The sequence below is a fragment of the Homalodisca vitripennis genome, unplaced genomic scaffold, assembly GCF_021130785.1.
Source record: "Homalodisca vitripennis isolate AUS2020 unplaced genomic scaffold, UT_GWSS_2.1 ScUCBcl_1507;HRSCAF=5223, whole genome shotgun sequence".
Classification (NCBI taxonomy): Eukaryota; Metazoa; Arthropoda; class Insecta; order Hemiptera; family Cicadellidae; genus Homalodisca; species Homalodisca vitripennis.
Window position 1 is genome coordinate 38171 of NW_025777637.1, and position 24531 is coordinate 62701.

General features: G+C 35.4%; 1 protein-coding gene across 1 annotated transcript in view; it reads left to right on the forward strand.

Moving 5' to 3' along the window:
• Positions 1 to 2315: 2315 nt before the first annotated feature.
• Positions 2316 to 24531, forward strand: part of LOC124371496 (U4/U6 small nuclear ribonucleoprotein Prp3-like) — a gene marked incomplete at its 3' end in the record, with an annotated part of 47615 nt that continues 25399 nt past the window's right edge. Inside the window, exons 1-2 of the mRNA XM_046829838.1 lie at positions 2316 to 2471; positions 8370 to 8521. Of these exons, the coding sequence (XP_046685794.1) occupies positions 8377 to 8521 (145 nt within the window). The remainder of the gene's footprint in view (positions 2472 to 8369; positions 8522 to 24531) is intronic.

The following is a 24531-nucleotide window of genomic DNA, read 5'->3' on the forward strand; positions in this document are numbered from 1 at the left end:
TTTTAATTAAATAAGCATATGACAACAATTATTGACCAAATGTCATAATGGTAAGATTTATTATTTTAATGTTTACCTTTGAAATTTTAGTTCTGAATACCCTACTCATTCGTAATAAAATATTTATTATATAAATATTGGGACTTTTCCTTCATGGCCCGCAGTGCGAGCTGCTGCAGCCTGTGTCAATTGGTGAAGAAATGTTGAGCTCTTTTGAATGTTAATATAGTATCTGATTGTATTATTTCATGGGGTGGTTTCAGATAATCTCTAACACTACGAGGAATGTTTGGCATAACCAAACAAAGTTAAATGGATAAGACTTGTAACACAGGTATGGAATTGAAAGGACAATTTTTTCCATATTTACACGATCAGTTTTTTCACATTTACATGACTAGAAAACAGTAAAAAAGAGTATAAAAATGCAAAAATTAAAGATAAAAATTGAATTTACCAACTAACTTTTCAATAAAAACTTTTTTCTGATAGATCCTATGGACAAATTTAGAAGTAACGCGATGTTGTATTCAGGGGAAACGTATTTTTTGTACGGGGTTTTCGTCTTTAAAAACTTGACTGCTTCAGCCTAGTTTGTGCAGCATACATTTTGACGTGACAACGTCTTAAATTAGGTTGCGGCTCGGAGTCACTCATGAAAAAGTGTAACGCCCGGTAACGTTACGATGCCCGTCCAGTGGGTCCGCCGCACGGGATCCGCACGGGATAAAGCAGATAACTGTGGGTCCGCCGCACGGGATAAAGCAGATAACTATGTTTATTCGTGAAAATGTGGAGTGCTTAGATTCGTCATTTACAACAACTACAACAATAAAGGTAAATAATTGTACACTGATATTTCATTATCGTAAACAATGACTGCAATCAATCGTAATTCAGTCGATTGAGAAGAAACAGCGCGTATTGCTAGTCAAACATTTAAAATAACAAATTATAACCTCTAACCTGTCATAACAGTGCGACCAAACAAACGAACTAAACCGACCAATCACCACGCGCGGAGTTAGAATTTAACTGTGTTTAGCAAGAATTTCAAATTCCAATTTTAGTAAATGTTTTATTCAACTTTACCATTTACAATAACAAATTTTAATTAATTTCAAATTAAGTACAATGTTTTAGTAAACAAAATATATTTCTATAGTTAAAATTTGTGCAATTCTTATTTTCATTCAATTCCTTGTTCCTATTGTGCAATTTAATAATATTCATATCAATAAATATTCTACCGAGAAAAAGACGTTGTCACGTAAAATCTTCGCCCGTAAAACCGACTTTACAGGCAACCATAATTTTTTTTTTTAATGTGTCTATATTCCTCGTCCGTAGTGAAGGTGTTATTTTGGACCAATCAGGCATAGACACGATTCATAGTGTACTTTGTAAATAAATACTTAGACACGATTGATAGTGTACTTTGTAAATCAAAAATACCAGTGTACATCGAAGCCAGCATAGCTTAAAGCTGAGGCTTAAAAAAGAATAATAAAAAAAAGGTGTTATTTTATTTAAGAAGGAATGTCCTTTGTATAGGGAAAGAATAACTCTAAACGTTTATACTTTCTAAATTAGAATTTTCAATGCATTAACCATTCTGTTATGTTTGGCTTTGCCGAATCTGTGGGAGTACATTACAATAGTCAGAATTTACGGCACCCCAAAATCACATTTGGAAATAGTAATTTATCAGGTACGGCAATAGATCAAATTTCCAGATAGTCTGATAACGAATGTTTTCTGTACTCAGTGTGGGTAACAACATAAACTGCTACACGCATTTTCTTAAATTATCAAATTCATGTAATATTTAATTGTGAGAAATATAATTGAACATGTGGTATCTATTTATAAATTATCATACAAATGCGGTAAAAATTGCTTATCGTAGTCAAAATACCCGATGATTTTATAAATTTTGAAGACATTGAGATTTATAATTTTAAAATATGATCATTGATACAGCTATTTTTGTCGTATTTGAATAGCGAAATACACATCTCTGATGAAAGCAGAAAACAGTAGGCATATCTCTTTAAATTATTTATCTATATACTTAACTACATAACGAATGATTGAAAGCAAATCTTGAAAGATTGTTGTTTCTTGTACTAGGGAACTATAACAAAAAACAAAAACAAAAAGTAGATTAAAACTGGAAAATATGAATAAATAATTATAATAAAGTTGTACAATGAAACGTTATGGTTTGATTCGAAAGCCTGACTCATACCCTACACAGCCACAAAAACTAGGTTAACGTACAAAAAAAGCTGAACTGTTAGAGGCAAAAACGTAAGAGAGATAGATAATTATTTACAGAGCGTTTCAGAGATCAGTTTATTTGTATTAATTGTTATAAAATAAGGTACTGTAACTATTATTCAGTTCGAAGCGAATTAGTAATGTGGTGTTATTGAAAAGTGATACAGCTATTTGTTTAAATTTAACCGGTAAGGTTCATGTTTCTCGTTCATTCCTTGTTTGTAATGTTAACCTAAACCTAAGATCCTAATTGTAGACCTAGCTAAGCTTATTTACAATACATTATACTATTTAGTATAGTTAGTATACCAGTAATATTAGTTAATAAACCTATTAATAAGCTATACTTTATAAACCTTTGAAGAAGTTGAGATGGCATTATGCTTGTAAATTTGTGTTCTATATAGTAAAACAATGGGTTTTAACTCTAAAAGTGGCATTCAGAAATCTCTTAAGGTAATGGGCAAAGCCAGTTTTGGTTTTCATGTAGTGGTTCACTAAGTCTCTTGTACACATGTAATGCCTATAACTCATAGCGTTATTTGTCATAGGCTTCAGGGGTTTTCATAGTTTTTATTCTGGAAAATGCATAATTATAGCTTTTCAAGGTTTCAAAATTAGCCTAATTGATTGCTTAATGAATTTTACCAAAGGAATCCTGCTAATAATACTTAAGATATATTGGTGTCTCTCAGGTTTTTAGGGTTAGTTCCCAGAATCATTTTATGAAATTTTGCTGGTGTGTTCCTATACCCAACAGTAAATAGGCTACTCTATATGATGTACGTTTTATAGGACCTCCTATTTCCAATTTTATCCTCAGTTTTTGATAAAATGTGTTTCAATGTCTGCTGCAGTATAATAAGCATCCACAATACTCATGAGTAAAGAATCCTCGCTATATTACTCGCTTATACCAAATTACGTTGTATTTAAAATTACAAAAGTATAAATGTTATGGTGAATAAAAAACCGTTTAGTTGTGTATTTACAAAATATAACAAACAAAACAGTATAACGTTTACTTATTCTTTACTATTTTGAAGGATAAATGGGTCTGACACAAATAAATCGTGTGCATAATGACTCCACTTGGTGCCATTACAGATCTGCAGTATTAGTGTCAGTAACAGGTTATTCAGTGGTAACCTATTACCGGGATACTGTGGTTTCAATAACCGCCGGGCTGAATGAATGTTATCATAGCAAATTTTTAGTTTTGGGTTACTTGGTAGCTGGTAACAGCTCAGACAATTTCATGTAAGCAATGAGGCATGTATTAGAAATGGAAATATTACTACACTATGCAATGTTATTAATGTGATATAAGTAGGTTTAGTATAGATTATCGTAAATGTGTTACTAGTAGTACCAAAGTTAAACATAACCTTCACAAGCATTTACATGACCGAGCTTGAATTTAGGTACTATCTTGAGGGATTTTTTTCTTTTTTTTCCAGGAGTGCTGGGTGGCGCGTAAGGTGGCACCGAAGTCTATACTGATGGCCAGAAGCATTTCCAATCGTTACTTTCCTAGTCTTAGATCACGTCCTAAATCTTACAACGTGATCTGACGTAGGAGTTTGATGATCTGGGACGTGATCTGAAGTCGGGAAAATACCGAAAAGAAATGCCCCTGGCCATCAGTGTGAGGTTGGTGGCGCCTCCTCACTGCTTGCAAAAAAAGGAAAAACCAATCCTTGAGGTAGTACTCGAATTCAAGCTCAGATCATGTGAGCGCTTGTAAAGCATGGCGCCCATTGTGACCGGCCTGGTCAAGCTCAGCCCGGCCCGGCCCATCCTATCCGGCCTCGGTCGGCTCTTGGGGCGAATGTGCCAGTGCTGTGTGGGCAGAGTTCGCCCGGGCCGCTCACAATGGGCAGATGTCCATTTGTTCGTATGCATTTTGACAGAGTATAAAAGGCTGGGCCAGGCCGGTTGCAGTAGGCGGGTATCCATTTGATTGCGTGTATTGCGACTTCACAAAAAGATCGGGCTGGTCGCAGTGGGCGCTGTGCTTTTAGGTTATCTTATACCTATGTATAGCCTAATAACAAATAGTAAATAAGGACTTCTTAGTACCCAATAATTGAGTTGTATAGTCAAATTCGAATTAACCCGTTTATAAATTTATATACATATATATATATATATATATATACTCTATATATATATAAAACTAATAGTCTATGTTTAAAGTGTAGTGAGTTAGTGAAATTTTTGTATACTAACATGCCATCACGGTAACAGGTCACAGGAACGTAATAACTCAATATGTTATTTTATAATAGGTATTGACAAACAACAGTATATCCTGTCTCTAGCAGCCATTACTCAAATACCACATAGATGGTTTAACTTTGTTTGAATTGCTTTGGAACAATAACGTTGAACTGAATTACGTTATAGACTTTTAAGATTGTATTTAGTGAAGCTATTGTTTTTTATGTCAAAGATATATATGCATTTTAGATTATATAAAATAGAACAACTCTCTTTATACTAAGTTTGGGCTGTTACTATTATTTCACAGGGAAAATAATAGTATAATAGTCTGACAGCATGTAAATTATTCTAATTCACGATTCAGTATTGATCACTTAAGTGTTGGACGCTTATTATACTGCAGTTTTAATGTCTATTTTCTAGAAAACTCACAAAAAATAATTGTTCTTGCCCCCAACTTATTTTGTGGGGGGAGTGAGATAGAAAACCCTGCCAAATCCCATGATCAGGGGTGCGAGGCTGTCCAACGTGATCTGAGCTTGGGCAAGTATCAGAAATGCCCCTGACCATCAGATTAAGATGCTTTACTGCCTAAAAAAATTGTTCATAGTCCAAGTCACTGTATATTTTGAAACTATTATAAATCTTTTTGAGAAAAGTAAGTTTACTGCCATGTTATAATCAAATTATCAGTGTTTCATAATTGATATAGAAAACAGTAATATGGCTTTAGGAAATTTGAGAATTTCTCCTAAAAAGGGTGTTGTGAGCTTTTAAAACATATATTGAAGGAAAGTCTGTGCTTGGGTATTATGCAGCATGTTTAGATTTCTATTCTGTTTTAGTTATATCAAATACCTTTGTTTTATTATCGAGATTGTTTTGTTTTTTTTTTTGTTAGCAGAATATATCCGACCGCTTATTATTTGTATTTCATTTTGAAAAGGAGTCTCAAATCAAGCATAGCCTAATGAGGCACGACATTTTCTCAAACATACAAGAGGAGTTGAATGACCCATAAGAGCCCATGTAAAATGTACAAAGTTTATGACCCATTATCTCAAAAACCATTACAGATATCACTTTGAAATTTATATGGGTTTTATATTACTATGTTGCGAGTTTACTGAACTAAGATTATGCTTGTAACTCTATAATAAAAGATATGAATTTAAAAAATATATCTAAAATAATTTTTTTTAATATTTTATTTTATTCCAGGTGCATTTGTTGTCATATTGCTAATTATTTTAGTTTCACATCTTTATAAACCTGTTTTATACATTGTATAACAATTTCATATCTGTAGCACTTGAGAAAATGGGTCTTTTATCTTTAAAATAGTAAACTTTCTGACAAACAGTAAAAACATACAGAAGACACATTTAACCCTTTTACTGCCGACGTCCGACATATCGGACGTCGGCATTTTTGCCGAAAACGCCAACGTCCGATATGTCGGACGTCTGTTTTTTTTTATTGTTACTGGCTACTGTTATGTTCAAATGCCGAAATATTCGGTATTTTGGTTGTTTAGGAGGAAAGGATAATGAAAAAAGCCATTTGAAGAACTTTGGATTTCTATTTTCGTCGTCTTTGACTAGAATTGACGAACTACCTAGACAGCTGTCAAAACCAGATGATCGGGTTAGATTACTGAAATTTTCGTTCATTGTTGTTGTTTACAATGTTATCGAAAGTTTTTTGAAGTGTTACTTTTGTTGATCAAGGATAAAATGAGTAAAAGAGTTACATCTAACTCTCCTGTGAGTGAGGGAACAATAATTAACAGTCTAATCGATGGTGGTGTACAAGTGCAAGACGAACTGAGTGACAATTTCCTTCAGAATTTGTCAGATTCAGATGCCGAGAACGATTCTGATATTAGTGTTAGGGCTATTGATGACAATCAAAGTGATGTGGATGACACTGATGACGATCCTGACTTTATCTTACCATCAGATAATGAGGAGTTATTAGATAGTGAGGGGGGTGTGGCACAGATAAGTTTACCTTCAACTTCCACACTATGAGTTTTGGGAAAATCCTCATAGTGCAGCTATGTTTCAAGGTAGCACCTTCAAATTTGGTATATGTTCTAAGCAATTGCTCTAGTTTATAATGATATCATGCTCAAAATTTTAGTATAATTTTTAAAAATAAATTATCAGATGCCAAACACAATTTTTATTTTTTATTTTTTTATTTATTTTTTATTTACATAATTTTTAAAATTAAATAACGAGTTTGTTTCAAATTAAAATTTCTTTTTATTATTTAAAAAACAGCATTTAAATACGAGTAAATAAAGTAAAAATTCATGCAAATCTAATGAAAAATAAAAAAGATACAGCATTTTTTGTAAATGAATGCACAACAGCGATTTTCCCCCTTGGCAATTTTGACTGGTACGATAAAAAAATGGCCGGCAGTAAAAGGGTTAATATGAAAAATGAATAAAAACAATAAAAGGTAAATGCATGAATTGAAAACCCCCTGGGCAGTAGTAATTATTTAGTTCTTCCTCTTCACATTGTAGCCTCCTTTTTTACACTCTGGTTTCCTTTTGTTATCTCTTTCAAAGCCTTATTCGGTTTTTTTTTTTAGTCAAACCATGTCAAACTTTTGAAGACCTAAAATTGTATATTTGCCCAAATCTTGTATACCTATTTCCCGTAAAACTCTTATCCTTTCCAAATTTCCATAATTAACAAATATGATTGCATCTAAAACTACTCAAGAGTTTTTATGCCTACAGAATTGTTTTCAGGATTCTGCTCCAAACAATGTTATTGAATGATTCATTGACGTTTTGAGTATGCCCATACAAACATTTATTCAGGAAATCTTTTCTACTTTAATCTTTGTACACATGTTTTATTTCACACATTTCAGGTTCTAGAAGTGAATTCTTATATTTGTAGGCTTATAGATCCTTTTTATATTTGCCACATTTTTCTAGGGGTAGCGGGCAAAGTTAGTTGGTTTTGCATCTGTAGAGATTGGTCATCTGGAATAATCGTGGTCTTATGTCAATTTCTATGAAATAGGCTAGCCGTCTTTTGAATAAAACCTTTGGATTTGTCATTTTATTTTATAAAAGTAATGTAATTACAGCACTAATAAAGTCACAATTACTATAATAACAGATCTCGTATTGTTTCTCGGTTATGTTTACCTTCTTGGTAAGTTTAATTGAAACAGTACAACACAATAGTCAACTGTATTTGGAATCACATGTTCCTACATAGATGAATACAATTAATTCATTTAGCTATACTTAATAGATGATGTATATAGGTAAAATAACCAGATTATTTAAAAGCTTGAGTAAGCATACAATAGTTGCAAAAAGTATTTGAATGCGAATTAAAAAAATAAGATTTGAAATACTTCTGAAAAGATTTACAGCTTTTATTATATTCTCTTTTACAGAAAACTATAAAAACATAAATAAAAATTTAAAAAATAGATGTTTTAAAAGAAATCAACGTTCAACAAAATAGTAGACTACCCAATAGAAGTTTCTAACTATCTGAATGACTTTTTCTCAACAATAGCTTAAAGAACACTTCAAAATAGTAATAACACAAGAGTTAATATGTTACCAGACTCATCAACAACAAATTATATCTTCCAGCTCAGACCAGTCACGCAAGACGAAGTCCAAACAGCCATTGACTCCCTAAAACCAAAAACCAACTTCCTCCTTGTACGATTAAGAAGTTTATGGACAAGTTAAATGGACATTTGTTGTTTGTATTTTCTTTTAAGTGAATGATTAATGTAAATGATGTTTTGTAAATTTTCTTGTTTGGGAAAATAAATTATTATTGATGAAATAAAATATTTTTTTTCAGATTTACAATGGCACTCAGTAAAAAAGAAACGGAAGAAATGAAACCACACATTGATAAAGCAGTTGAAAAATGTGTTGGGTTTCATGAATCCACTCTTGTCACAACAGCAATGAATTGCCTTGCTTCTGGTTATGATAAGAGGAAAACTGCTGGTGAGTTTATCCATTGTAAATTCATTGCTTACATGACGTTGCATGTTACAAAAATTGTGCATTTCCAAGACTAGGTGGAGGTTAATGTTGTGTTGAATTTGAATGAGTTTGTGATAAATGTTTACTATTTAAGATTAGATAGTCCTCAAAAAAGGTAATCATTGGATCACGGAAGTAATAGTCTGATTAATACTATTTAACCCTTCTCTTATTTGAACTTAATCCATACTTTTATCGTGGAACTCCAACTAGTACAAACTCTTGGAACTTAATCCTGTTAGAATTACTTAATTTTCAAAAGAAACAAAATAATTACATGGATTCACTTTGTTATATAAAAAGATAAATCAGTAGAAGCAATGGTACATTACAATATAGTCTATATTTAACAACTGTTAACATCGGCTAGGTTTAGTACTAGTTTGTACAATAAGATTAGTTTGAAAAATGCAAATCATGTATGTTTGAAGTTATGTACAAATCTTTACTCAGTAATTGAAGAAATTAGAAGTGCAATATGAGGACTCTGAGTTCTCATCTGTTTCAGTAACTATCTGATCTTAAATCCCAAATCTGTATTACTATTTAATTTCAGATGTTAAGAAAAGTGTCTAGTTCTCACAATATTAAGAGTTGTTTTGATGTTATTGCAATATTAATTCTTTATGGAATTTAGCTATTGACGTTTTTGAATATTCAAAATGTCCCACTTTTTAATGTTAGATTTTTGTTATTTTGGTTATCAGGCGATTTACATGCATCAAGTTGTATTCAAGAATTAAAATGGGTATTTATATTAACCCTTTGAGGTCTCAATAAAAATTGCTTCGACTGTCCTCAGGTCGTATTTAATTTCTGTTAGTTTACAGTTCTTTGACAATACACAAATGCAAGTTTTAAATCCCTTTTTCTGCAACTTTTATATTTTTTTCTCTTTATATATCAATGTAAATAACCTAAAAAGAATGTTTACATTATTTTATAGTATTTTTTTATAACTTTAAGTAACATTTAAAAAATATAAAAAAGAAGTATAAAAATATAAAAACATAATTTTTATTTTTTTATACATATGTAATAAACCAAAATTACATGAATACAGGTGAAAAGGCACTAGGATCTCATCAGATACATGTTATTCATTATATAATATTATATATAATACATTATATAATATTATAATTTTGCCTTAGTCCAGCCCTACTTTGGGTAACATGTCTAGCTCTTCCTCTTAGTCTACTAGTTTGTAGCCTAGGCCTAACTCTATTATTTGCATCTCCTTGTCCTACTTCTATCACATTATCCATGAATTGATCAAATTCTTCCCCATCATTACCTAAAGTTTCCAATCTAAACACATCACTTTCGTCGTCTAGGTTACCGGCGACTAGGTTACCGTCATTTACCACAATGTTTTTCAGAAGAATTTTCACTATGATTCAACTAACAATCACTATCACGGTCTTCTTTAATAATCTGTTTTTCATTTTGGATACTAATTTCGCTGAAAATACTATCACAATCATCTAATTCATCTAATATTTCGTCATCGTCAGTAAAACTTGTACTTGGACCAGCCATATTTATAAACACGGCGCAAGTGCAGACGTCAGTTGTATTGGTCTTCTATTTTCACTTCCAATGCCTCCTATATCGTGAATAAAGATCGACGTTGCATTCACGTAACCAAAATAGAAGTCCAAAGTACCGAATAACTCAGATACCGAACAGCAATAGGTTAGAAATGGACAAACAAGCAGTGACATTATCCGGTCGACCTATTGTCGACATGCAAGTGTTCAGCGAAACTGCCGCGGTCGACCTATAGTCGACGACCGACCGCAAAGGGTTAAACAGATTGTGTATTTTCATATTTTTGTTTTTGAAGTTGATAAAAAATACACCATTAAGATATGCTTTATTATTAAAAGTTAGTCATTTTATTTTCTAAAATTCTCTCATCTTCACGTCCTGGGTATGACGTTAAACTGCCTCTTCCCACCTAACCATTTCCTAATTCCTACCAAATCCCCCTCCAGGGTCTTTTAAGTACCCGTCCTCTGACCGTTCCAGTACATGGCTCGCTGGGAGTGCTTTAGCCGGCACTAGATGCCCTATCTGGTGTCGGTGAGAGCTGATGTGAGCTTGTCTGTGCTGAGGCGTAAGTCATGTACTGGTTCAGAAGCCAGCCACTTCGGTCCTTGGTCAGGAAGTGTTCAGTAGGCAGGGGTGTCGGAGCCCCTGTTGCCACGTGCGAGTCCAAGTTGTGCGCGTATTCCCGACTTGGTAATCGATGGAAACCGGGCCTCGGGGAACTGAGGTAGGGTTGTCCCCCAAGCTACGGTTTGTGGGACACCCGAGGGCATGCCCGCTCCCGGTGAATCGGCCCGCACTACTAAACACGATGCGCTGGTGAACTTATCTATGGATATTCAAACCACCCCACCCTTAGGGCAAGAATTCGGAGGAAGAGACAACGATCCAGAGAAAAAGCGACAGTTGTCAGATTCTGAAAATGAATCGTATATAAAACAAAGGAAAGTGGAAGAAAAAGTAAGAGCTGAAAATATGAGCATTCCAACTCCACTATACCTAATCGTGAGTCATAAGGATGAGGGCAAAACTCTAACGAAGGTTAGTCCTTTCCTTATTAACAAGGCTTTTGTTTCCTCAGGCGGTCAGCCTAAATCTGTAAGCAAATTAAGGAATGGAACTATCTTGGTGGAGGCTGCCAACCACATCCAAGCCAAGAAATTCCTTCAGATGACAAGGTTTTTTTGATCAGGTGGAAGTCGTCGTTCAACCGCACTCCTCACTGAACACCTCCAAGGGGATCGTCTTCTGCCGTGACTTGATGGAGTGTAGTGAGGAGGAAATCAAGGACGAGCTGCAGTGTGAAATGGTGACCGATGTGGTCAGGATGCTTCGGACGGAGAATGGGAGAAAGGTTCCTACTCCTGGTCTAATTCTGACCTTTGCCATTCCCCAACCGCCAAAAACTATTAAGGCTGGATATTTATCCCTGACTGTACGGCCTTACTTCAAAAATCCGTAGCGGTGTTTCCGTTGTCAGAGATTCGGACACTACTAAGACGTGCTCGGGACCTGAGACATGTTCCCGTTGCGGCGATGAAGGCCACCAAGAAGACGGATGCAAGAACGACGTCAGATGCGTGAACTGCAATGGTAAACACGCAGTGACCTCTAAGGAATGCATAGTTTACTTAGAGGAAAAGGAAGTTTTGAAAATTGTTACTCTAAACAAACTTTCCTTTAACGAAGCCCGCAAAGAGTATAGGAGAAGAATCGCTCCAACCCCTAAAAAGGGAGTCTCGTACTCCGAAGCTGCTTCAGCCCCAGTCCAATCCGCACAGTGCACGTCATGTACTGCTTTGGAGGGTATGGTACTCAATTTAACAGGGGAGGTTGCCGTGCTTTTTTTGGTTAAGCAGCTTGCAGCCGGTACCGGACAACATCTGTTGGCATCCACCAGTAATCCTTCGCAAGCAGTCCACACGTTGAGGGAAACGGTCAACCACCCCCACCAGGAACCAGCCCATAGAGGACGAACACCTGCACTGCAGGAAAGATTTTTAGTTTTAGTTTTAGTGATAGCAATTTAATTGGTAACTCTAGTTGTTTGTTAATACACTTAAATATTCAGGGAATTAAAAGCAAACTGGATGAACTTAACTTATTACTTGCAGATTTGGGAGAAAAAATCTGTATAATATGCTTGAATGAACACTGGCTTTCAAAAGAAAATGTAAATTTATTGAATAATATTGAATTTTTCAAATTAGCTGATTTTTATGTTAGAGAAAACTGTACTAGAGGAGGTTCGGCAATCTTGGTCAGAGAAAACTCTGGAATAAACTTTTAAGGTCCGAAAATGATTTAAAAATTGTACAATGATAACTATTACTTTGAAATGCTCCGTAATAGAACTTTTGGATTTAAAAACCCCAATAATTATAATATCTTTATACAGAACTCCGGGATAATTGCACCCTTAATATTTTTTTCTTGAAAAACTTGGTGGCTTATTGGATATAAATTCAGAAATAAAAAAAAAATGTCAATATTTTAATAGCTACAGACTGCAACATCAATGTATTAAATAAAAAGGAACCACAAACATTATATGAAATACTTAATTATAATGGCTTTAAAATAAATATTGTTGAGGTAACAAGACCAGCAAGTGGAACATGTCTAGATAACATAATAACAAACAATAGGTTTAAGATTGATAATTTTTTAGTTACGAATGTTGGCCTCTCTGACCACAATGCTATTATAACAAACTTTGCCCATATTTGAAAATAGAAGTAGGGATAAATATGTTATTCAGAGAAGATACACTAAAGAAGCTAGACATGACTTTATGATCAACGTTTTTAAAAATACTGAATGGGAATTCAGCAATGCCAAAAAAGTGAATGAAAACTTTGATAGTTTCTTAAGAGAATTCCTTTTCATGTTTAAATTGTTCTTTTCCACTTAAATCCGTCAAAATTAGAGGGGAAGATTAGAGCAAAGTGGATAACAAAAGGGTTACAAATTTCAAGTAGAAATTAAGAGAAAACTCCACAAACAAGCACAAGTTTCAAATGATGAAGAAATTAAAACCCATTATAAAATATATAATACAATTTTTAAAAAAGGTTGTTAGAGAAGCTAAGCGTAGAGCTAGAGCTAATGATTTATACATAGAACAATCTAACTGCAAGGGTAAAGCAGCCTGGCAAGTTATAAAACAGGAAATTGGTATAAACACAAAAAATCATGATGGAGTAAGAGAAATAGTGGTTAATGGGAAAGTAATTAGAGAACATAGTGAGATGGTTAATCATTTTAATGAATCTTATTTAAAGACTGTAGAACAATTGAATATAAAAAGCTCTCCGGTAAAAGCAGTGGGAAAATTACAAAAAGTTAACAGTACATCTTTTTCGTTTTAAAACCTGTTCAAGCGAAAGAAATTCATAAATTAATATCAACGTTGCCTAACAAGTGGTCTACTGGCTGGGACGAAATTCCCTCAATAATTGTTAAAGACTGTAAGGAATATCTTGTGAAGCCAATAACAAATTTGGTTAATCAATCGTTAGGAACAGGTGTTTTTCCAGACAAGCTTAAATATTCAGTAGTGAAACCCATTTACAAAAAAGGTGAGAAAAAACTCAAGTCCAAAATTATCGTCCAGTTTCATTGTTACCAGTGTTTTCCAAGCTATATGAGAAAGTAGTAAACCATCAATTATACAAATACCTAGAAAAAAATAGTCCTGATTACTGGATGTCAACATGGCTTTAGAAAAAATTACTCAACTGACACAGCACTTACCAACCTTGCAGAGGAAGTTTACAGTGCTTTGGATGGATCACAGTCTACAGTGGCAGTGTGCTGTGATTTATCAAAGGCATTTTGATTGTGTAGGATCATGATATCTTAGTGAAGAAATTAGAATTATATGGAGTAGAGGGGCACATCTTTAAATTGGTTTAAGTCATATATTACAGAAAGAAAACAAAAAACAACTTTAGTATCAGACTATAAAAAGTATCATTCAGAGTATGAAAATTGTAGTGTCAGGAGTTCCGCAAGGATCGATTTTAGGACCATTACTATTTACATTGTATACAAATGATCTACCACAAGACATAAACAACGAAATTAGTCTTATATGCTGATGACACCACAGCTATAATCAAGGAGAAAAACTTACATGTAATGAAATTATTAGTAGAACAAACTATAGTTAAATTAGAAGAGTGGTTTAAAGTTAATGGAATGATTCTGAATACTACAAAAACAAATATTATTCACTTCAAAAACAGACAGCAAAGAGAAGAAATGTTTACAGTCACAATAGATAAAGAACAAATAAATAGCTGCAAAAATGTAAAACTGTTGGGAGTTTGTTTTGATGAGCATATGACTTGGACAGAACAAATACAAAACTTATGTAAAAAACTCAATTCTATTTGTTTCAATATGAGCTGTGTTACACACATCACAAGTTTTAAAAACAAAGATGACCCTATACTATGGCTATTTTTACTCAATAATGAAGTTTGGAATTACATTGTGGGGCTCAGTAGAGATAACAGAAAAAGTGTTAAAAATCCAAAAAAAGATTATAAGAATAATGACATTCTCATCCAGAAGAAGTTCTTTGTAAAGAAAAATTTAAGAAACTGAAAATTCTTACTGTCCCTTGTGTGTACATGTATGAAGTACTGAGTCAAGTTCATCAAAATTTGAACTGGTTTTTCTAAAGAAAAAACTATTCGATCAACACAATACTAGAAATACCAATTTTGTTAATATATCCTGTACACACCACAGCCATATTTTGAAAAAAGTTTGTATTATATGGGTATTATAAACTTTACAACAAATTGCCTAACAATTTCAAACAAATGCCACAAGTTGAATTCTTAGATAGAATAAAAAGTATGTTTGTCAAAAAGGCTTACTACAAGATTTCCGAATTTCTAAATGACAAAAACATAATAATTTAGTTATGAGATTAAGTGTTTTCTCCTAAGAAACTTAATTTAATATAATACAAAATTCAATAATTGATCTCCATTTTGTTATTTGAATATTGTTATATTGTTACCAATTTTATTGTTTGATTTATTCATGGTTTTATTAATTTTATTGTTTTATTTGTTAATTGTTTTAGTAATTTATTGTTTTATTTGTTAATTATTTAACTAATTTTTATTGTTTTATTTGTTAAATTAGGTTTAATGAATGATTGTTATTACATTATGGTGTACTACAATTTTAATGTTATCTGACTCAGGAATGCTTTACAAAATAAATGTTTGACCATAGGTTTTTAATACTGTTAATTAGTTTTTATAGTTAATTTATTCATAGCTGAAAATATTAATACTGTTATTTAGAATAGAGCTTATTTATTTGTTAGCAAATCATTTTAGCTAGAATCTTGTTAAATCTATTAGTACTAACGATGGGAGACTGAAAAAAGGGAAATTTCTGACTATGTCATCTGTCTTACCAGCATAGCTGGATCTTGTAAGATGTAATAATGACAATAAACATTCATTTCATTCATTCATTCATTCATTCATTCATTCACCCCATATTAACACGTTCGCTACCGAGCGCCGCATATGTGCGGCGCCGCGGTCCATTCCGATAGACTATCGGTAAAATACGGATCTTTACTAGAAGACTGAGAATAATGTGTGTGACTTTCACCACAGACCACAAGAAATTTTAATTTAAATTCATATAATACATTTTAAAATAATCTTAATTTAACATACCTTTGTGATTCTACAGGTTTTTAAAATGTTTTGGAGCCTTTTTACGGCGCCGCAGATGTGCGGCGCTCGGTCCATGGCATTAAAAACTCTAGGTTTTTTTGAGAACCAAGCGCGATGACAATGCATATATTCACATTTATTGTAAGTTCAAGGCAATATTTATATAAAGTAAAGCTAAGTTTGATGGTAAGTGGTATCTTTCCTCAGACAGATATCTATATGCACTTCCTATTACAAAAGTGTAGAACATTCTAGTGAAAAGAACAAAGGCAAAAAAATACCAAACTTTTACAATATATAAAGCATAGGCTATAATTGGACAATAAATTGTATAAAGTAGGCGACACTGGTTACAAATGTGTACATTTACAAAAGTAATGTTATTAGCCTATTACGCCCAAATTAATACTAAACTGACAATTAGTTTATGCATCTCATAAATTGTTTGGGCCTACTTTTTCCTGAAATTTGTTGAAACAAATTGGCATACATAGGCCAATTAGTTGTTGTCTTTGTCCTTGCAAACAGAACAAGCGTAGAAAGTGTCCTTTCTCTTCTGTTGTTCAACTCGGCAAATTTTGCATCTCAGTCTTTTTTGAACTTTTACGGGTAAGTGACCTCCTGAGGAGCTAGCACGGAAAGGACGTTGCACTTGTTCCACTTGAATAAAATGTTTTAATTTATCACGTCCCTAAAGCTGAGGTATGTCATCTTGCCACTTAGCTTCGAAAAGATGTAGGCACTGTTCCAGAGTGCGATATCCATGAGATGAAAGAATATCTTCATATACCAGCGTAGGGGATTTCCTTGGACTGGAATAGTAAGATAGCATTTGATCGCTTTTGTCAATGCCGCCCATTCCTTTGTTATAAGCTACGATCATAGAAGGCTTCTTCGTAACTGTTCCTCTTTTGTTTGTGGTGTCTGTCATGTCAGGCCCATGTGCTGTAGAAATACTTAGCACATTACGTTTGTCCCGCCATTTCATGACGGTTACCTTCGCTTTTTTGCCGGCTGATAAATTCACCCCTCTTCAAGTTAAGCCTGAATAACTTCTTGTGGGTTACCTGACCTGCCAGCTTGCAGGGTTCCACATATGTTGGTTTGGTTTTTGAACAGGTCTTCAGCTAGCTCAACGCTATTGTAAAAAAATTGTCTAAGTAGACAACATGGCCTTTGTGAAGAAAGTTTTGCATTAGTTTCATCACCACCTCATATGTGTGACCCTTTCCTTGGTGTTGTAAGGTTCCTTTGCCTTCATAAATGATTACGTTTAGAATGAATCCATCTGATGTACATAGTTCATACAATTTAAACTCCGTATTTGTGAGCCTTGTTTTTTATGTACTGCCAGAATGATAACCTTCCCCGAAACAAAACCATCGCTTCATCGAGGGACAGTGATTTTCCGGGTTTGTAAGTATCGTTAATATTTTGTAAGAGGTGAATGTAACACTTGGCTAATTTTGTGCATTCTGCCATCAGTAGGATCTGTTTCAGAATCATAAAAAACATAAACATTGTAGAATGGTTTCATATCTATTGCGAGACATTGTATTGCCAAATATGGTATGTCCGTATAATGGGTTCATTTGACCAATAGTGTTTCAGTGTGGGAAAGCCTAAATTGCCCATAAGCATGGTTAGGCCTAAGAACTTTTTTAGTTCATCTTTGGTAACATTGACCCATTTGTTAAGAAGTGAATATTTAGGAAGAGGGTTTCCTCGGTAGACTACAGCTCGTTTGTTCGTCCAATGGACAATTTTATCTAGAAGACAATCGTCAAAAATGCTGCTAAAAACTTCTACTGGATCATTAGTTTGTAGGTTGATTTGCTCCCTACCTGTAAATTCAAACACGTGTGGATGATTGTTTGTATCTTTACCAGATTCCTTGCACATTATCGTAACGGTCATGAACAGCGTTGACAACAAACTGTACTTAGGATCGAGATTTATTACGTTACCTTCATTATTATTACAGCCATCAACTAGTTCCATGTGAACATCTTCTTGCACATAAGGCAATTCTACTTCACCTTCAACATCATCACCATTTTTTTTCGTTTATCTCAACCGAACTTGATTCACTATCAGAACAATCAGAGGGAATATAATCACTCTCACCTCCTGAAGAAAACAAACTAGATTCACTGTCACTCAGAAAACGATCGATTTCACTGTTTGTGCTAATAAACGATCTATCTCTGTTACGTCTTCATTGTCAAGATAAACAAATAAAACAACTCACAAACACAGTTTGGCGACTACAAACATTGAGGTTAGGCCTGTTTGGTGTTTTTAATGTAAAACATATGGTAGTTTAGTCAGCTGTTGTATGACGTCACTAATTGTCAGATCCACAGACCAAGTGCCTCACATTAAGCGGCAGACATCCCTGTAGACTGTTTACGAATGACTGTTCAGATGGCTTTAAAATAGACTGCCTTACTTTTTGTCAACTATTGCATTATAGGGAGAACAGCGCCGCAAATGTGCGGCGGCCAGTCTATTTTAATGAGACCAAGCGCCGCAAATGTGCGGCGGCAGTCTATCGGTGGAATCCAGCCGCCCGCACAATTGCGGCACCTAGTCTATATTTATGGAAGATTTTTAACATTGTGGTAGTGAATGTGTTAAGTCCAACACACAGATTCAAGGTCGCTCAACAGCTACTCCAACTTTCAGAGATAAGGTGCAACAAAATACGAAACCCGCCTTATCTTTGGAAGAGAGGAAAAAAACTCGCCGACAAACTAAAAAAGAACATACAAACAAAATCAGACACTAGATCCAAACTCCTAGTAAAAAAGACTAATCCATCCTCGTCCAGATCCTCACAATTATCACTTGACGATGATATAGTTGAGGATCCCTTGGAGATGCAGACAGAGTTCCAAACTGTTCATGGTAACTTCCGTCCTGTATCTAAACAAAGAAAAAAATTACGATTAACTAGCACAAAATAAAATACAAGTATATAATATAATATAAAATGCTAATACAATGGAATATTAATGGTTTGAGAAGCCACTTTGAAGACTTAAAATTACTTATAAATACAAGAAAACCTAAATTTATTTGCCTACAAGAGACAAAATTGTCTCCTCATACTCATTTCAAACAAAATGGTTATGACATCTTTCGCCTAGATTATCACCAACAAATTGCCTGTGGAGGTGTGGCTATTCTAGCAGATTCTTCTGTAAATGCTAGAGCCTTGAACATCGTCACAAACCTCCAGGCAGTAGCAGTTTCAATTGACGTTCCTTTTAAATTAACCATCTGCTCCATATATATTCCACCTTCCCCTTTTGATTTATCTCTTGATGATCTACGTGATCTCTACAGCCAACTCCCGTCTCCTTTCCTGATGGTTGGTGATTTCAATGCACACCATCGCTCTTGGGGTTCCAGCCATTCTGATCGGAGGGGTAACATGGTTGCGGGATTGTGGGATGAAGTGGCAGCAGTCGTTCTCAATGACGAGTCGGTCACTTACATGTGCCCTAGGACTGGCATATGGTCGGCAATTGACCTGTCAATCTGCAGTCCGGTCGTGGCAACTTGAGTGCATTGGTCCGTACTTTCCGACCTGTCAGGGAGTGACCATGCGCCCATTGCCGTGGCTTTTCAATCCTTTCCGTCTTCGACAGGCAGGTGCCCCAGGTGGAAAATTAAGAGGGCTGACTGGAACGAGTACAAAAAGAACATAATTTCTCAAACTATTAATATCCAATCAAACGACATAAATACAGCCACTACATTATTTACATCCAATATTATAACATCCGCAGAGCGGAGCATTCCAAAATCCTCGGGTTCACCAAACAAACGCCATGTTTCTTGGTGGTCTGAAGAATGTTCGGCGGCTCTAAAGGAACGTCGAAAATGTTTAAGACAGTTCAACAGATCACCGACTGAAGAAAATTTAAGTAGGTACAGAAGAGCACGGGCAAAAGCAAGACAGGTATTTAGACAGAGACGGCGGCAGTCCTGGCTGGACTACACAGATTGAATAAAACGAACAACTCCTGCATCTGATGTTTGGAGGAAGCTTCGATCTGTTTGCTGTAAGACCTCTCCACCTTCTTTTATTGCTCTGAAAAATGGTAGCGATGTGGTAATTGATCCCTTGACAGTTTCCAATCTACTCGGCTCACATTTTGCGGAAATTTCAAAAACGTCATCTTACAATAGGGAGTTCCAAAATTTCAAAACAAATACAGAAAGACATCCTCTAAATTTAAATATTAATAACAACTCTCCTTTAAACCTTCCCTTTACCATTGATGAACTTGATTCATCACTAAAGGCGACATCAAATTCTGCTCCAGATCCCGATAACATACATTATGCCATGTTGCGGAACCTGACGGAGGATGGAAAACAAGATCTTCTAAAATTATATAATAGAATATATTTAGAAAACACATTCCCTAATTCTTGGCGTCGTTCACATACATTATCGCTCTCCAAAAACCGGGCCAAGATAGAACTTCTCCAGGAAGCTATAGACCAATTTCGCTTACTAGCAGTCTCTGCAAAGTACTCGAAAGGATGGTCAACAGACGTCTTGGTAATTCTAAGCAATATATGGGTCAACCTCGATTTTCTCATATTACAATATAATGTTCCAATAGTCAATTAGAAAAGGAAATGACTAGAATTTCTTGCCGGAAAGCAGTTATAGGGAGCAGGCAACTCATATTGCAATATAATGTTCCAATAGTCAATTAGAAAAGGAAATGACTAGAATTTCTTGCTGGAAAGCAGTTATAGGGAGCAGGCAACCGCGAGAATTACCTATTAGTGATCAGGGGCACTGACGTGATCTGGGCTTCAAATTTGGAGAACTACTCGAGTTAATTTTTTTTTCTAAAAGAGCAAGCAGCGCGAAGCGCTGCGCAGCGGGCAAAGCATCGTGCGTGATCTTCGTCTATACTGAATTGATTCAGGCAAAGGAATGACACAGATTCCTTTACCAAATTTTTACGGAGATTTTGTATTGGGCGGATTATATTGGTTTACTTTGCTTTCCCAGCATGTAATTATGTGTTTAAAATTGTTTTACATACATTACCTACATTATATTGTAATATGTAATAACAATTTATCAGAAATTTTTAATAAAAAAAAGGATCACGCACGATGCCTGCCCGCTGCGCAGCGCTTCGCGCTGCTTGCTCTTTTACAAAAAAAAATTAACTCGAGTTGTTCCAAATTTGAAGCCCAGATCACGTCAGTGCCCCTGATCACTAATAGGTAACTCTAAGCAATATATATGACCGTCTGGCGGTTTGCCTGCTCTCTATAACTGCTTTCCGGCAAGAAATTCTAGTCATTTCCTTTTCTAATTGACTATTGGAACATTATATTGTAATATGAGAAAAATCGAGGATGACACATATATTGCTTAGAATTACCGACGTCTTGTTTGGTTTCTGGAGAAAAATAATCTTCTTTCACCTTCCCAGTGCGGATTCCGATAAGGCCGGTCTACAAGTGACCATCTACTTGCCTTGGAATCAGCAATCCTGAATTCCTTTATTGAAAGAAAACAGTTGATCGCGGTATTCTTCGACATTTCCAAGGCTTATGACAAAGCTTGGAGAAGGGGGATATTAAATGCTTTAATATCTTGGGGTGTAGGGGGCCACATGGTTTCTTTCATACAGGGCTTCTTGTCGGAAAGAACCATACAGGTCAAACTTGGGACAACCATTTCCGATTCATTCACACTGGAAAATGGTATTCCACAAGGTAGCGTTCTAAGCTGTACTCTGTTTGCCATTGCAACCAATAACATATCGTCCTGCGTTACCCCTCCTGTGCGCTGTTCTCTGTTTGTAGATGATTTCTCTATTTACATCTCTTCAAAGAAGCTAGCGGTGGGGGAGAGAGCTTTACAGCTTACCATCAACAGGCTTGAGCAGTGGTGCGGAGTTACGGGTTTTTCTTTTTCGCCACCTAAAACAAAAGCCATCGTTTTCTCCAGAATGCGTACTGTTGAGCAGCCAACGCTCTCTTTGCTGGGTCAGAGAATCACTACTTGTGACAATATCAGATTCCTGGGTCTCACATTTGATATCCGGCTAACTTGGGTTGCCTCACCTGAAAGACCTAAAAGATCGATGCGTGAAGCGCTTGAACATACTGAGAGCTTTAAGCGGAACAAAATGGGGGGCTGACAGAACATGTATGCTCAGATTCTACAAAGCCACCATCCGTTCCTGTCTAGATTATGGATGTCAAGCATATGGGTCCGCAAGACCCAGTGCTCTCAAAATGCTTGACCCAGTCCATAATTCTGCTTTAAGACTGGCCACTGGAGCTTTTCAATCTTCTCCTATTAACAGTCTTCTCGCAGAAACGGGAGAACCCCCTCTTTCGCATAGACGGCAGCAGCTGTTCCTAAACTATGTTCACGCTCTTTCAGGGAAGCCAGAAAACCCTGCGTTTGAACCGGTCCTGCGAAATCCACTCTATAATTCTTTCCTGGCGAGACCAAATCTTCCTTCACCCTTAGGTGTTAGGGCCAAATCCTACGCTTATGAAATAGGCCTAAACGATTACGAGTTTAAAATCGTTCATCAATGTGATATCCCACCCTGGATCCCACCACGTCTCAATGCCAAAAATTATTTTAAATCTTTCTAGGTTTAAAAAAGTCTCCACTCCAGAAACAGTCTACCAACAAGAATTCTGTCAAATACTAGGCAGCCTTGCACCTTGCGATGTTGTCTGTACTGACGGGTCAAAGGAACGTTGTAGAACTGGATGTGCTTTTGTCACTGGGGTAAGACGATACGGATTTCGTCTCCCCAACAACTCTTCCATTTTCACGGCCGAATTAACAGCTATCAAAAAGGCCCTAAATATAACGTTTCCTATGACTAAAACTTTGGTTATCTGCAGCGACTCCCTTAGCCCTCCGAGTGTTTTGCGTCAGATTTCTGACGGTTACGAAGCACCGGCCGAGCGTTTTGCGTCAGATTTCTGACGGTTACGCAACGCCGTAGTTTTCTACCGAATTTACCGATTGTCGATAGCGATATCGAGATTATTCGAATACTATGCGATTCTAGAACATCTAGGCTACATGGTGATTGTATAATGCCTTCCGTTTGTCGAAAAATTTGCCGTTTTATTTGCTCTTGCATTTGTAGAAATTCAGCTGTGCCAGTTCATTTTGACATTAGAACGACTAACCTTTGTTGGTGTCTGTAGTGTTTAGTATTGTTTTAGTATTTTAGTATTGTCCACTGCCCAGGATGTAACTGTGGAGTACATAAGGAATGTTTCTTGAACTTACAACACTACTGGAGGCCCCTAATGGCCCGAAAGATGAAGAAAGTGTGTTAGTGGTTTTTCCCTGAAAACAAGGTTTTTGTACATAGTGTATAGAGTTAATTTTTCATGTTTTTTTACTCAAGGTGTTAAAAAAAGTGTATAAGTGTATATATATTTTTGTTCAGTAATAAATTGTGTACAAAATGGCTATTTTGATTTTTTTATAAAGTGAACAGGAAAAAATAGAAAAATTCACATTTTGGAAAGTTTCAGAAAATTTTTTTGAAGTTTTAAGTTTCTACCCACAGGAAAAATTCAAAATTGAAGTAAGTGTTTCAAACCTTATATTTTATAGTAGCCCACATATTCTAGTTTACAAATATGTATACATGTATGGAATTAATTTTAGTTATTGATGTTTTAAAAATATTTTTCTAAAACACTGCAAAAGTCACAAAAATGGCAAAAACACTCCTGGGGTATGTAATACAACACTCGGAGGGTTAGTGGTTTACAAGCCATCAGCGACATGTTTTCAAAAAACATTATCATCTGCGAAATATGGCACTCTTTGTCTTTCCTTCAGTCCGAAGGTGTTGCTGTCTTCCTTGTCTGGGTACCTGGACACATTGGAGTATCCGGAAACGAGCTGGCAGATAGAGGAGCTAAAGAAGCATTAGAACTCCAGCCTTACACCGCACGGATGATTTCCTCCGACATTATTCCGGTAGTGAAGGGCAAACTGAAAGCCAAATGGAATAGCGATTGGCAGGCAGTCGTTAACAACAAGTTACGACGCATTAAAGACTGTGTTGGACTCTGGGAGACAGCGAACCGCCCGAGTCGTCGTGAGGAGGTTGTGTTGTATCGCCTGCGGCTAGGCCACACGCTTCTCACACATGGTTTCCTCATGAGTAGAGATGATCCTCCGGTCTGCGACACATGTGACACTGTCATTACTGTTAAACATGTGCTTATTGACTGCCCTCGCTACTCGGTACATAGGCGCCAACACTCGAATCTGCCGGCTTCATTGAACGATATTCTTTGTGATGACGAGACGTCAACTCAAAGATTGCTGTGTTTTCTGAATGCAACGTCCCTGATTAATAAAATATAATATAATGTTAAACTTATTTATTCCGATTATATATTGTTGTTAATATTTATAAACTTTATTATTTAATTTTATGTATCATTATCTTGACAGCTGCCAAATTAGCCCCTTTACAGCTAACTTGGTGGCAGTAAATTGTGTTAAGTTTTTACAGTTTATTTAATTAATGTTATGTACCTTGTCCTTATTTATGTTCTATTTATCTTTTAGTCCTTATATAGGTTAAGACCTCTCTACAGTCTTTCCCTTGTTATATTTATTGTTATCTAGTTTTAAGTACCGTATAAATT